Below are 13,441 nucleotides of genomic sequence, written 5' to 3' on the forward strand. Positions count from 1 at the left end.
ATTTATGAAGATGCTGATTTATTATTTTTAATCCACCCAGACATAACTGCATCGCTGATTTAAAGGCACGGATTATTCAAAATTTCCGATTAAATAGTTTGCAATATATAGGTTTGGGTTAACTGTACTTCATTCCAATCCTGAAATGAGGGAATCTTTATTCTTAAACTTCATTTTTACAGCTCCAGTTCTAGATTAGGATTTCACAGATTAGGTTCTGCCAGTTTTAATGCTGGAAATAACAGATAGTTGTTGAAAGTCTCCTTTACAAAGCTCTTAAAAGAAAAATAACCACTTCCCTGTCAAGGTCTTCAAGAAGATATGGGATATTCATGCTACCTTGCCAATGGCCACTGCAGGCAGGTTCACCAACAAATTGTTATATGCTGTATAAAGAAGAGTTGATGCATACCAAATAGCATTCAACTGCATTGGAAATCTGGCAGTACACACAATGAGCCTTGGTGGAGCAGTGGGCTAATGCCTGCTTAAGTAACACCAGCTGCCTGCAATTAGTGCAGGTTCGAGTCCCACCAGGCTCAAGGTTGACTCAGCCTTCCATCCTTCCCAGGTAGGTAAAATGAGGACCCAGATTGTTGGGGGCAATAAGCTGACTTTGTAGTAATGCCGCTTGGGGTGTGTGTGTGAAAGCCCTAACAAGCAGGCATATACATAGAATGAAGGCTACTGCTAAGCTTGTAAGCCGCCCTGAGTCTTCGGAGAAGGGCGGGATATAAATGTAATAAAAATAAATAAATAAAATAAATAAAATTTTCTGCAGATCATATATTTTAGTACAGTCCAAACTTACAAACTTGAATTAGGAGCTTCAAACAGCTTCACAATCTCCATTACAGGTAATCCTAGGCTTACAACCACAAATGAGCCCAACATTTCTGTTGCTAAGCGAAACATTTGTTCAGCGAGTTTGCCCCATTTTACGACCTTTCTTGCCACAGTTGTTACCTGAATCACTGTAGTTGTTAAATTAAGTCACACTGTTGTTAATCTGGCTTCCCCATTGACTTTGCTTGTCAGAAGGTCTCAGAGGGGGACCATGTGACCCTGGGACACTTCAACCGTCATAAATATGAGCCAATTGCCAAGCACCTGAATTCTGATCATATAACTGTGTTGCTGCTGCAACAGCTGTAAGTATGAAAATTGGTCATAAGTCACTTTTTCTGATGCCGTTGTAACTTTCAACGGTCACTAAATGAACTGTTGTAAGTCGAGGACTACCTGTACTTGGGGGGGTAAACCAGGTCATATCGTTTACTGCTTGCAATTCTTAAAGATGAGACATCACAAACCAACATTTCTTTTAATATGAAAATGCAAGTCACAGGACACTATTAAATAGTGAGTCCTGAGTCCTTCGGGAAAGGGCGGTATATAAATTCAATAAAATTAAAATTAAATTAAATTAAATTAAATATCTGAGAACACTAAGTAAACCGCCACACATTCTGTTGCCCGCTGTTTCCTGGAAACAAAAAAAAATTACATAGATGTTTATTTTTCTTTGTTATAGAATACAAGCTAGTATGTTCAGTGTAGGAAATATAGGCATAAGCGATGGTAGGAAAACAGTGATTAAATTAAAGCATTGTTTTTTCAGATAATAATTTTTTTCTCTGTTTTGCTTTAGCTTTCTTATCCCCCCCAACTGTTTAAATTATTATGTAATATAAGAGATCTATTATAAAAGCCAACTCTGCCAGTCAGATAAGAAATTCATCTGTTAAGATTTTTAGCTGTTCAGTCTCTTTCTAGAATTGTTCTTGCTCAGTGTGTATCTATAAGCAAGCCATTATCATAGAGAGCAAATGATGGACAAATATGTATGAGAACGTATTTGATGTGTGTCCTGCTCTTATGAGAGGGGGACATCTTTTGGTGAGACGATGCTCTGGATATAATGTTTAACTAGAGCTTTTTAGCAATTATTTCTTAAGCATTTTTTAATTTGAAAAATAAAATGTTTGATTATCTCTTACAAAGAAAAAGGGATGCACATCCTATCTGCCATAAATGCCATGTATTTTTTTAGTATTTCAAACCAATATTTTATCATTACATCTTTTTAAACCAAATTTACTTTGAGCTCTTTTCTGTTTCTTTGAAGTGTTATATTTTATTAAAAGAACTACCGTTCATTTTTGAAACTTAACATTAAGAAAACCAAGATCATGGCATCCAGCCCTCTCAATTCCTGGCAAATAGATGGGGAAGAAATGGAGGTAGTGACAGATTTTATTTTCCTGGGCTCCAAGATCACCGCAGATGGGGACTGCAGCTAAGAAATTAAAAGACGTTTGCTCCTGGGTAGGAAAGCCATGGCAAATCTAGACAGCACACTAAAAAGCAGAGACATCACCCTGCCAACAAAAGTGCGTATAGTCAAGGCTATGGTCTTCCCAGTTGCAATGTATGGATGTGAAAGTTGGACCATAAGAAAGGCTGAGCGCCAAAGAATTGAAGCCTTTGAACTATGGTGCTGGAGAAGACTCCTGCGAGTCCCTTGGACTGCAAGGCAATCAAATCGGTCAGTCCTAGAGGAGATCAACCCTGACTGCTCTTTAAAAGGCCAGATCTTGAAGTTGAAACTCAAATACTTTGGCCACTTAATGAGAAGGAAGGACTCATTGGAGAAGAGCCTAATGCTGGGAAAGACTGAGGGCAAGAGAAGAAGGGGACGACAGAGAATGAGGTGGCTGGATGGAGTTACTGAAGCAGTGGGTGTGAGCTTAAATGGACTCCAGAAGATGGTAGAGGACAGGAAGGCCTGGAGGAATGTTGTCCATGGGGTCGCAATGGGTCAGACACGACTTCGCAGCTAACAAACCATTCATTTAGCATGTTTGCATATAATGGCCAAACATAGTGAATGGTTAGAAATTAAATGAAACTCATTTCCCAGATGAGAGTTAAGTGGATATATATCGAAGAAATTATCTGTCATTGTTTAAGCAGCAGGGAATGAAGCCATTCCTTTATCGACTTGCATTTAAATAAGATTCAGTGAATACTTTGCAATAAACCATATTCTGCATATAATTTGGTCCTTGCTTTATTTTTTACTGCAATTATCAAGGAGAGTCCCAATTCATGTAAATATGATGCTATTTTCCCCGTCAAAAGAAAATTGTTGGCTTTCAGAAGCAGAAAAATGGAAATCCCACATAGCAATTCTATAGGTAGTAAGAAGGCTATGACACCAGGAATTACTGCATTCACAAAAACTCAACAGTTCATAATATCCATGATTTATAGTCATTGTATTTCTAGTTAGAAAAATTTATTTTATCTGAGCTTGACTGCATTTCTTTTAAACTGTTTATATGGAAATAGCTGCATATTTTCTAGAGTGTAGCCAGTGGTGGGATTCAGCCAGTTCGCACCAGTTCAGCAGAACCGGTAGGTAATTTTTTGTTGCCCAGAATGGACTTCCAAAAGTGGCATCCACACCGAGAACTGGTTGTTCACATATTTGAATCCCACCACTTATAGTATCTATAAATTCTGTAAAAATATTGAAGGGAAGAGGTTAATTTTATTCTTACAAGAGTTTTGAGACAACTTTTTTGGAAGGTTTGTTGCAATTCAGCTTGTTTTACATTTTGCTTACATTGCTTATGGATATATATCTTGTTATTAACCACCTCACACACAAGAGTATTAGGGCAGAAACACTACATAAAAACAATTATATTTTTATGGGGAAGTATTGGTTGCTTTGTACAATTTGTTTAGTGTCACTGCACAGAAATATAGTATTACCTCCCTTCCTGAACCACACTATGCTCATGTTACTTGACATGAAACAGAGCAATGAAGAAATATGAACATCACATAACCATAATTAAGAGTTAAATTGCCCATTATCTTTATTGGCGACAACTTACACTGAGAGCCTAAGCATCAAATCCAATTATTATGAAGCTCAACTGATGGCCAGCATCCTCGTTGGTTGAACATTTAAGAACAGAGCAAGAATCTTGAACCTTTCAACTTGAGATGGTGTCACAAATTATCTTGTCTCTCAGGTTATGAAGATGGACTGACCTTTGAGATCCACCAAGACCCCTTCTCTTTTTTAGTGAAGTGGGATGCCTGCTTACACCTGAAATGGGTCCAGCCCAATAACTGGTTGTGACACAGACCCTATCCCACCCCCAAACGGAACCAAACTGTATAAAGAGGGTAAAACCTCTCCAAACTGTTTCATCAGTTTGGCCCTAATTGAAAGTACAGAAAGGGACAGCATTAAATCCCTGCATTCTCTGGTGTCTTAGCACCCAAAGACCACACAAAATAACATCCCGGATGAGCAGGACCCCAAGATGATGAATGAAATCAACTTTACCAAGGGGAAAAATTCTGACAAAGCTATAGTTATTAGAGGTTACATGTATTCCTCACCAGCACGTCCCTCAACACATACATTTTAATTCTAACATCTAGCAACTTTCATAGAGCTGCTTAATTGGTTACCTGTTGAATTGTTTATGTGTTACAAGAGATTATGACATCCACGTTTCTTGTTCATCCAAAGGCTTTGCATTAAGAATTATTACAACCAATGTTTGCAACAACAGCTACAAGGACATATGTTTGCTATTCAAGCACGCTAATACCACACCTCACAAATTACTTCTTGAATACACACTTTGATTATTAAAGCATACAGATGTCACCTAAAAATAATCTCACCGCAACAAAGAGATGTTCTGCATGTTTTGAATCCGCATTGTTTCTAAAAATTTGGTCATGAAGAAATTAATGATCACTGTTTGGATATTCAAACAGTTCAACAAAACAAACAAAAGCTGAAATGCGGTGGAAACATTTAAAAAGTTCTGTGATTTGTTTGACTAATTTTTTAAGCAAACTGAGCTATTTTATGTTTAGATGCTTTATCACTGACAGCTCTTCTGAAAGGTACCAAATATAGGGATAGGGAGAAAAAATGTATACATTTTCAGTTAATTTATATAAATGATGATGGCAAAATTCACTTTGGTTGCCCTGATTCCTTAAGAACAGGCATGTCAATATGCCGTCCCGTGGGCCAGATGTGTCACGCCAAAACCGCACCCACCCCATTGCCGGCAATGGGGAAAAAGTTGTAATATGTCGCGTGACGTCACATGAAGACGTGAGTTTGACATGTCTGCTTAAGAACATTCTTCTTGAGTACATTTACTGAAATCAAGTCGAGTCTGGTAGCACTTTTCCCAGGTAACAAATTTAGGATGAGATAGGGGTGGAAGGGAGGAGTTAGACCAATCTGTCTTCTCCTCCCTTCCACATCATTTCACTCTGGTTTAATTCCTAGATCAGGCTAGTCAATCCATGCATCTAATAAAGTGAGTTTAGGATTTTTAATAAAATGTGTTAGCTAGGAGATATGTTCCCAGATTCCATCAAATCTTTCCCCTCCTACAGTCATCACATTCATGGGAATTGTTAATATGCTATTTCAGAGTTTATCCATTTTACTCAACTTGCCGGCATCAAGTTCCCTTCGTCCTGTGCGCTCCCAAAGGGAGGGCCTTCTCAGGGTGCCACCAGTAAAAGAATGCCGGAGGATAACACCCAGGGGGAGGGCCTTCTCAGTGGGTGCGCCTGCCCTGTGGAACCAGCTGCCCGCGGAGCTTAGGACTGCCCCCGACCTTCAATCATTTCGCCGAGACCTGAAGACCTGGCTCTTCGAGCTTTCCGGCCCAGGCTGAGTTTTAATTGGGGTTTTAACTGGGGTTTTATATGTTTTATATTTTTCAGGGATTTAGTTTAATCTTTTTAATTGTTCTTAATTTTTGTATTGACGTTTTTTATGCCCTGTAAACCGCCCTGAGTCCTATGGGAAAGGGCGGTATATAAATTCAATAAAATTTAAAAAAAATATTTATTTATTTTATTAATTTATTTTATTAGATTTATATACCGCCCTTTCCCAAAGGACTCAGGGCGGTTTACAGGGTATTTTAAAATCAAACCAATAGAAAATACAAAAGTTAAAAAACAATTTAAATAGATTAAATTATCCCTAAAAATAAAAACCCCAGTTAAAAATTCTCAGCCTGGGCCGGAGAGCTCAAAGAGCCAGGTCTTCAGGTCCCGGCGGAATGAACAAAGGTCAGGGGCAGTCCTAAGCTCCACAGGCAGCTGATTCCAGAGGGCAGGCGCACCCACAGAGAAGGCCCTCTCCCTGGGTGTTATCCACCGGCAATCTTTTACCGGCGGCACCCTGAGAAGACCCTCCCTGTGTGAGCGCACAGGACAAAGGGAACTTGATGCTGGCAGCAGGTGTTCCCCCAAATAACCCGGACCCAAGCCATTCAGGGCTTTATAGGTCATCACTATTAAAAAATAGTGTTGCCATTTCTGGATGTTTTCTAACATTTTCATACTTTAATTATCTTGAGATTCATCTTGCCTTTCTTGTCCTTAAAACACTGCAGCCATGAGTCACAGTAGCCTCTACTTTGTGTTTCCAAGAACACTTTCTTTTAAGTGTTATTTTCTATATAAATACCTGGACTAATTGGTACATTCTAAAATAACATTCAGTTGTAAAAGCTTTTTATTAAATAATATCCAAATGGCATGATTCCTGCTTCCTATAAAGAACAAGATTTTGGACAGAACTAGCAGACATAATAAAGTAATATACAATCTGGTTTTATTTTATTTGTCCTTATCTCTATGCCTCCCACTTTGTAAGACTCCAAGCAACTCACAAAGTAAAAGAATTGTCAAAACATCACATCTACAGAGTCATAAAACATCATCCAAATAAAACCATAAAAGCAAATTTATTGCCTGTAAGAATGAAGGTTGATACTTCTAAGTATAGAAGGATGATGAAGCATGAAACTTCACTTAAAACTTTTACACTGCACGATAGGAGGGTGGTAAGAAAAGAAGCAAAGCCTGTGAAGAGATGCTGCCCATGTAATTCAGAAGTTTCATGATTTAAACAGCAAATGCGTGAAAGTTATAAATAAATATAAATGTGTGATGGAAGGAGCTTCATCCCTCCCTTACATGATTGCAATTATGTAAGATTGTATGCTGAACACCTTCAAATTGACCCAAATTTTCTAAGGACTTAATATCAATCTTCATCAATCATACGTCTAAAATAGCTACAATCCAATCCAGTCCTTCAGTGCAACCATCTTTTTTTTTTTACATTGCAGAGAGAGTTGGCAGTGCAGCATGCAGGACTAAAATCTTATCAGAGCAGCTTTGGTAGAAGCTCAATATGCGCCAATGTGAAACTTTCTAAAGAACTCACATGTCAGAAAATCAGCACTATCTGGACAGCTGTAGATGCTAGGCTTATAAAAGGCATTTCCTGGCAGTAATTCTTCCTCATTTCTGCTCTAGACCACAAAGAGCGCACTAAAATATCTGCACACAGCTGCAAAACAAAGCATGTATTAAATATACATTATGCTGATAGTCACTTCCTTCTACTCACCCTTCCTCTCCAACAAATGTGACATACAATTTATTCCTTTGTAGGTCCTTTCTTGAATAACCCATAATTTGATTGAAGGCATCTTCCAGCAAGTGGTCTCTTCTGATAATTAATCTGTGCAATGAAACAAATCAAATCACATAAATTCATAATGATATTTATTTTTCCTGCTTGGTTATATATTTATACTCAGCTTATAATGACCCTCCCTTCAGCTATATGCATCAAAAAAGACAGAGGCAGAACTACTAGGCCACAGCCAAAGATTCATGATATTTCAATGTCTGGAAGTATCCCTAATATGCATATTCTAAAATATTACCAAATAGACAAGGCAAATTTAAATTTCAATAATAAACAGGGATGCAACAAAGAGAACTAGATACTTGGAAGACCATTTGTTGAGCGAAAATAATTCATCAGATTATCCAATTTAATGCATTAATCCAATTATAATATTCATGTTTCTTAGGAATTCTCTTCTGACTTATTTAGACATAGCTGGGCAATCGATAGTCAAAATGCTTACATAATGTGAATTAACTCAGAAGTGAGAATATAAATTGTTCCAAGTTTTTAAAAACTTGTTGCATTTGTCTCACTTTTAGCTAAAGCACATACTTGTGAGGAGAAGAGTAAATATTAGTGCATGGGGAGCAGCTTGGAATGGAGCATTACTCTGGTTATAAAACAGATGAAGGAAGAAAAGCAGTCTTTAGCTATTGCAATTTCTCTATCCAAGTTCAGTTTCCCATAGCAGATCTTTGTTTTAAAGAAGATGCATCAGACGTCCTGTCGTATGCCTGGGAGATAATGGCTAATTTCATCCCAAACACAAAAGTATATATAGCCTTTCTACATTCTGTCCCCAAATGCTAACCATTATAATGTATTGTTTTCATTTATGTCCTGCCTTTCAAATGTTTTATTTATGTTAGATATTTATACAGGAATCCCTTCATTCTAGATGGCAGTAAGTACCACATACGCTTATGTTAGCCACCAGGGCTACGCAGGGGTTTGGACTCAAAAGCAAATTGTGATTGATAGGCAGCAGACATAGCACATTCAGCACTTGTCAGGAGCAACTTAAACCAGCCATGCAAGTTCAGGAAAATACCAGCTGCCTTAAAATCTTTCCAACAGGTGCTGTATAAGCTCTTTTACTTTTAAATAGCAAAGCAAATAATCTAGCATCTCTATGTACTTCAATTTTCCCGGGCCTTGTCCATATCCTTTAGTCTCCAACTTCCTGTAGAAATTCCTCAGCTTGGCTTCAAAGTCTCTTTTATAAGGAGCCGGAGCACGGGCATTAGCACGCTGGGTACCTGCACCACAGTCAGAAAACAAGATTTTATTAAAATATTATCAAAGAAGTAAATAAATGTTACATAACGATGTAAAGCTGCACAATGATATCACATTGCATCATATATGAGGAGAAAAGATAAATCATGGAGCTACATAGTGACTTATTTTTTAAAAATGTGTTTTATTCCTGGGGTTGGGGAAATAAGATGATTGGCTAGAACTTTTAAATATTGGTCATTTACTATCAATTAGTTCTAGAAAACAAACCCAGAAAACTTAATTCAACTCACTGCAATTATAGCATGTGGGTGATTTTAAATATTTATAAGCTACTAAAAGAACCAGAATGACAAACAACGAACAAAGGGAGTGTTTTTGTTTTGCATAGATCTATCACGTCATAAAATTTAATTTAAGTTAGCTGAAAAACAGATGAAAATAACTTCTTCTTTAACCATCGTGTGGAAAAATGAAAGTCACATGTCTTAAATTCAACCATCAACTGTTATTCACAAGCAAAATCTCTGTTTAAATTAAAAGCAAAGTGAATGAAAGAAAAAGCATGTGAGCATCAGAAACTTTCACACTCTTGCTGTGCAATCTGAAAGAGGTTTATTAAGAAGAAAGCTGCAGATACCAGACAAGTAGGAATAGGATTTCTACCCCTTTTGTGCAAAAAAATTGCCATAAAATACCTATGCTTCAATAACATACATCCTAACCTGAAGTCACAGAATCTTACTTTTGAATTTATTGCTTGAAAAACAACACTGCTGCTTCTTTAAAAATTCAAAACTGGATTTATTTCTAGTCAACTATAGAAATGGTTAACTCCAATGAAAGAGAGTAATTACTTAAATTGTTTCTGCTATTTGCTTCTGATATGTATGGTACAAGACAAAACTCATGTTTAGCTTTCAAAGCTAACTCAAGTCTTGTGTTTCTCAAATGAGATGTCAGTGCAAAAAATCTCCTACACTTATTGTATACAACCACATTTGCAGTTACTGGGACTTATAAGCAAAGCAATCCACAACCGGTATTTTTTAGAGGAAACTTTAGTAAACCCACTTCCTATTTCAGTCTTTTGTCAGCTTAAAGATTTAAAGCATAGAAATGACTGACATGATGAACAAGCTGATCTGAATAAATGAAATATATTTTACTTTCGGACTCCAGGATGTCTTCATTTCAGCTTCTTTGTATAATTCCTTTGCCTCTTGGATTTCTAAGATTTTGAAGCATACTACCACACCTCAGAAATTGAAATAGTTCTGTAGCTAAAGTGAAATATCACAGCTAACAAATTCCTTTGTTTATAACCCAAAATGGAAAAGTCAAATTTTGGGCAAAAACATTTATTATGTATAAGGAAAGCACTTCAAAATCAGATTGATTATGCTTCATCCAGACATTTATTGGGAAGAATATTCAGACAATGCTGTCATCCATTTATAATCCACCCTTGTTTTCCCACTGTTTCTCCTTCACCACCACACAAAGAAAAAGAGAGCAGCCATACAATTCTTTTTCACAGGTCACAGTAGGAAGGGAGAGAAAGACGTTATAACATGAAATCTGACTTTTCAGCGGTGCCTCCAAAGATTAACTCCACAACTCTATTGGTATTACGGTAAATAATCCCAGCTATTTCTAATTTGTTAAAAAGAAAAGACACATTACTTCTGAAAGGGCATAGGATAGCTGAAAGGAAAAGAGCATCAGTGATTTCAGACTTGTAATAATGTTGGGTGCGGAGGAGTGGAGAAACAGGAATATTAACAAGAGGTAGAAATAGATCTCAGGCTACACATTTATGCACGCTTCCTAAAACAGCTTTTTCCAGTCTGACGCCCTCCATGTAGGTTGAATCACAACTCCCAATTATCTAAGTTGATAGTTGGAAAAGCTATTTTAAGGGATAATTTGCAATGAAATCAACGAGACCTACTTCTCAGCAGATATCCATATGACAGTACTGTAAAAATTTAGACAATAGTTCTTCAGAGAGCTTAAAGTGGTTTTGAAGAGATACCACTTTTCACAAGACATATATTTCTTTAACCTTGGTATCATTTCTAATTTTTACTACCAAGGGCTCTTGAACAGTAGTCACAGGGTTAGAAGAGAGATGATTTCCTAGAATGGAAACTGGCTAAAGGACAGAAATCAAATACAACTTTCAGATTGGTGGTATGTTCAAAGCCAGGTTCAAAGGCATCAGTACTGAGAATGGTAGTCCTTAACTGGTTAGGACTAACCAGTAATCTGGCTAATTTTATTAATGATACTGTTCATTTATTAAAATCAAAACAAAATTGTGAACAGTTCTCAAAATAGCCAATTTAGCAGTCCAATTTAAGCCAATGCAAAATGATGTACATTGGCAAAAAAAAACAACTTAATGAATTATATGACTTGAGATCATTTGCTACTGCTAAAACTGAATTCTGAAGTGATAAAACTAAGTTCTTCGTACTGTGAAAGTTATATCTAATGATGTTATATCTGATGATGGCCTTCCGGGTGAAATTCAAGGTGCTAGTGATGACATACAAAGCCCTACATGGCATGGGTCTGGGTTACCTACGGGAGCACCTACTGCCGGCATCAACTTCCCTCCGTCCTGTACGCTCCCACAGAGAGGGCCTCCTCAGGGTACCACCGGTCAGAGAATGTCGGCTGGTGGCCCCCAGGGGGAGAGCATTCTCGGTGGGTGCACCAATCCTTTGGAACCGCTTACCAGCTGAACCCCCTTCATGGATTATTGCCTTGTCGTGGCGAAGGGGCTTGCGTAATTCAATGAAGCTATGAGCTATGCCGTGCAGGGCCACCCAAGACGGACAGGTCATAGCAGAGAGTTCTGACAAAACGTGATCCACTGGAGAAGGAAATGGCAACCCACTCCAGTATCTTTGCCATGAAAACCCTATGGACAGTACCAAAAGGCAATATATGACGCTGGAAGATGAGCCCCTCAGGTCGGAAGGTGTCCAATATGCTACTGGGGAAGAGCAGAGGGCTAGTACTAGTAGCGCCAGAAAGAATGAAGCGACTGGGCCAAAGCCGAAAGGACGCTCAGCTGTGGATGTGTCTGGTGGTGAAAGGAAAGTCCGATGCTGTAAAGATTTTTTCTCCATAGGAACCTGGAATGTAAGATCCATGAATCAAGGAAAGCTGGACGTGGTCAAACAAGAGATGACAAGACTGAACATTGACATCTTAGGTATCAGCAAACTAAAATGGACAGGAATGGGTGAATTTAATTCAGATGACCATCAGGTATACTACTGCGGGCAAGAATCCCTCAGAAGAAATGGAGTAGCCTTCATAGTCAATAAAAAAATAGGAAAAGCAATACTGGGATACAATCCTCAAAATGACAGAATGATCTCAGTTCGAATCCAAGGCAAACCATTCAATATCACAGTAGTCCAAGTCTATGCCCCAACCACCGGTGCTGAAGAGGATGAAATTAACCGGTTCTATGAAGCCCTACAGCACCATATAGAACTAACACCAAAAAATGATGTCCTTATCATCATGGGGGATTGGAATGCTAAAGTAGGAAGCCAAAAGATAACCGGAATAACAGGAAAGTTTGGCCTTGGAGTTCAAAATGAAGCAGGGCACAGGCTGATAGAATTTTGTCAAGAGAATACGATGGTCATAGCAAACACTCTTTTCCAACAACCCAAGAGACGGCTCTACACATGGACATCACCAGACGGTCAACACAGAAATCAGATTGACTATGTGCTCTGCAGCCAAAGATGGAGAAGCTCTATACAGTCAGTAAAAACAAGACCAGGAGCTGACTGTGGCTCAGACCATGAGCTTCTCGTTGCAAAGTTTAGGCTTAAACTGAAGAAAGTAGGGAAAAGCACTAGGCCACTCAGATATGAATTAAATCATATCCCTGTTGAATATACAGTAGAGGTGACAAATAGATTTAAGGAATTAGATCTGATAGACAGGGTGCCTGAAGAACTATGGACAGAGGTTCGCAACATTGTACAAGAGGTAGCAACCAAAACCATCCCAAAGAAAAAGAAATGCAAGAAAGCAAAATGGCTGTCTGAGGAAGCTTTGCAAATAGCTGAGGAAAGGAGGGAAGCGAAAGGCAAGGGAGAAAAAGAAAGATACACCCAATTGAATGCAGAATTCCAGAGAATAGCTAGAAGAGATAAGAATGCCTTCTTAAATGAACAGTGCAAAGAAATAGAAGAAAACAATAGAATAGGGAGGACCAGAGATCTTTTCAAGAAAATTGGAGAGATGAAGGGAATGTTTCATGCAAAAATGGGCATGATAAAGGACCAAAATGGCAGGGACCTCACAGAGGCAGAAGAGATTAAGAAGAGGTGGCAAAATTACACAGAAGAACTATACAAGAATGAGCTTAATGTCCCTGATAATCACAATGAGGTGGTCACTGACCTCGAGCCAGACATCCTAGAATGTGAAGTGAAGTGGGCCTTAGAAAAGCTGAGCAACAACAAAGCTAGTGGAGGTGACAGTATTCCAGCTGAGCTATTCAAAATCTTAAAAGACGATGCAGTAAAAGTGCTACACTCAATTTGCCAGCAAATTTGGAAAACTCAACAGTGGCCACAGGATTGGAAAAGATCAGTTTAC

General features: G+C 38.2%; 1 protein-coding gene across 1 annotated transcript in view; it reads right to left on the bottom strand.

Annotated features, from left to right (window-relative positions):
• The window catches only part of HECW2 (HECT, C2 and WW domain containing E3 ubiquitin protein ligase 2), a gene marked incomplete at its 5' end in the record, with an annotated part of 121,296 nt that overhangs the window by 13,658 nt on the left and 94,197 nt on the right, over positions 1-13,441 (bottom strand). Inside the window, 2 exons of the mRNA XM_083366498.1 lie at positions 7,493-7,606; positions 8,700-8,820. Of these exons, the coding sequence (XP_083222624.1) occupies positions 7,493-7,606; positions 8,700-8,820 (235 nt within the window). The remainder of the gene's footprint in view (positions 1-7,492; positions 7,607-8,699; positions 8,821-13,441) is intronic.

Source organism: Vipera ursinii, assembly GCF_947247035.1.
Source record: "Vipera ursinii genome assembly, chromosome: 1".
NCBI lineage: Eukaryota > Metazoa > Chordata > Lepidosauria > Squamata > Viperidae > Vipera > Vipera ursinii.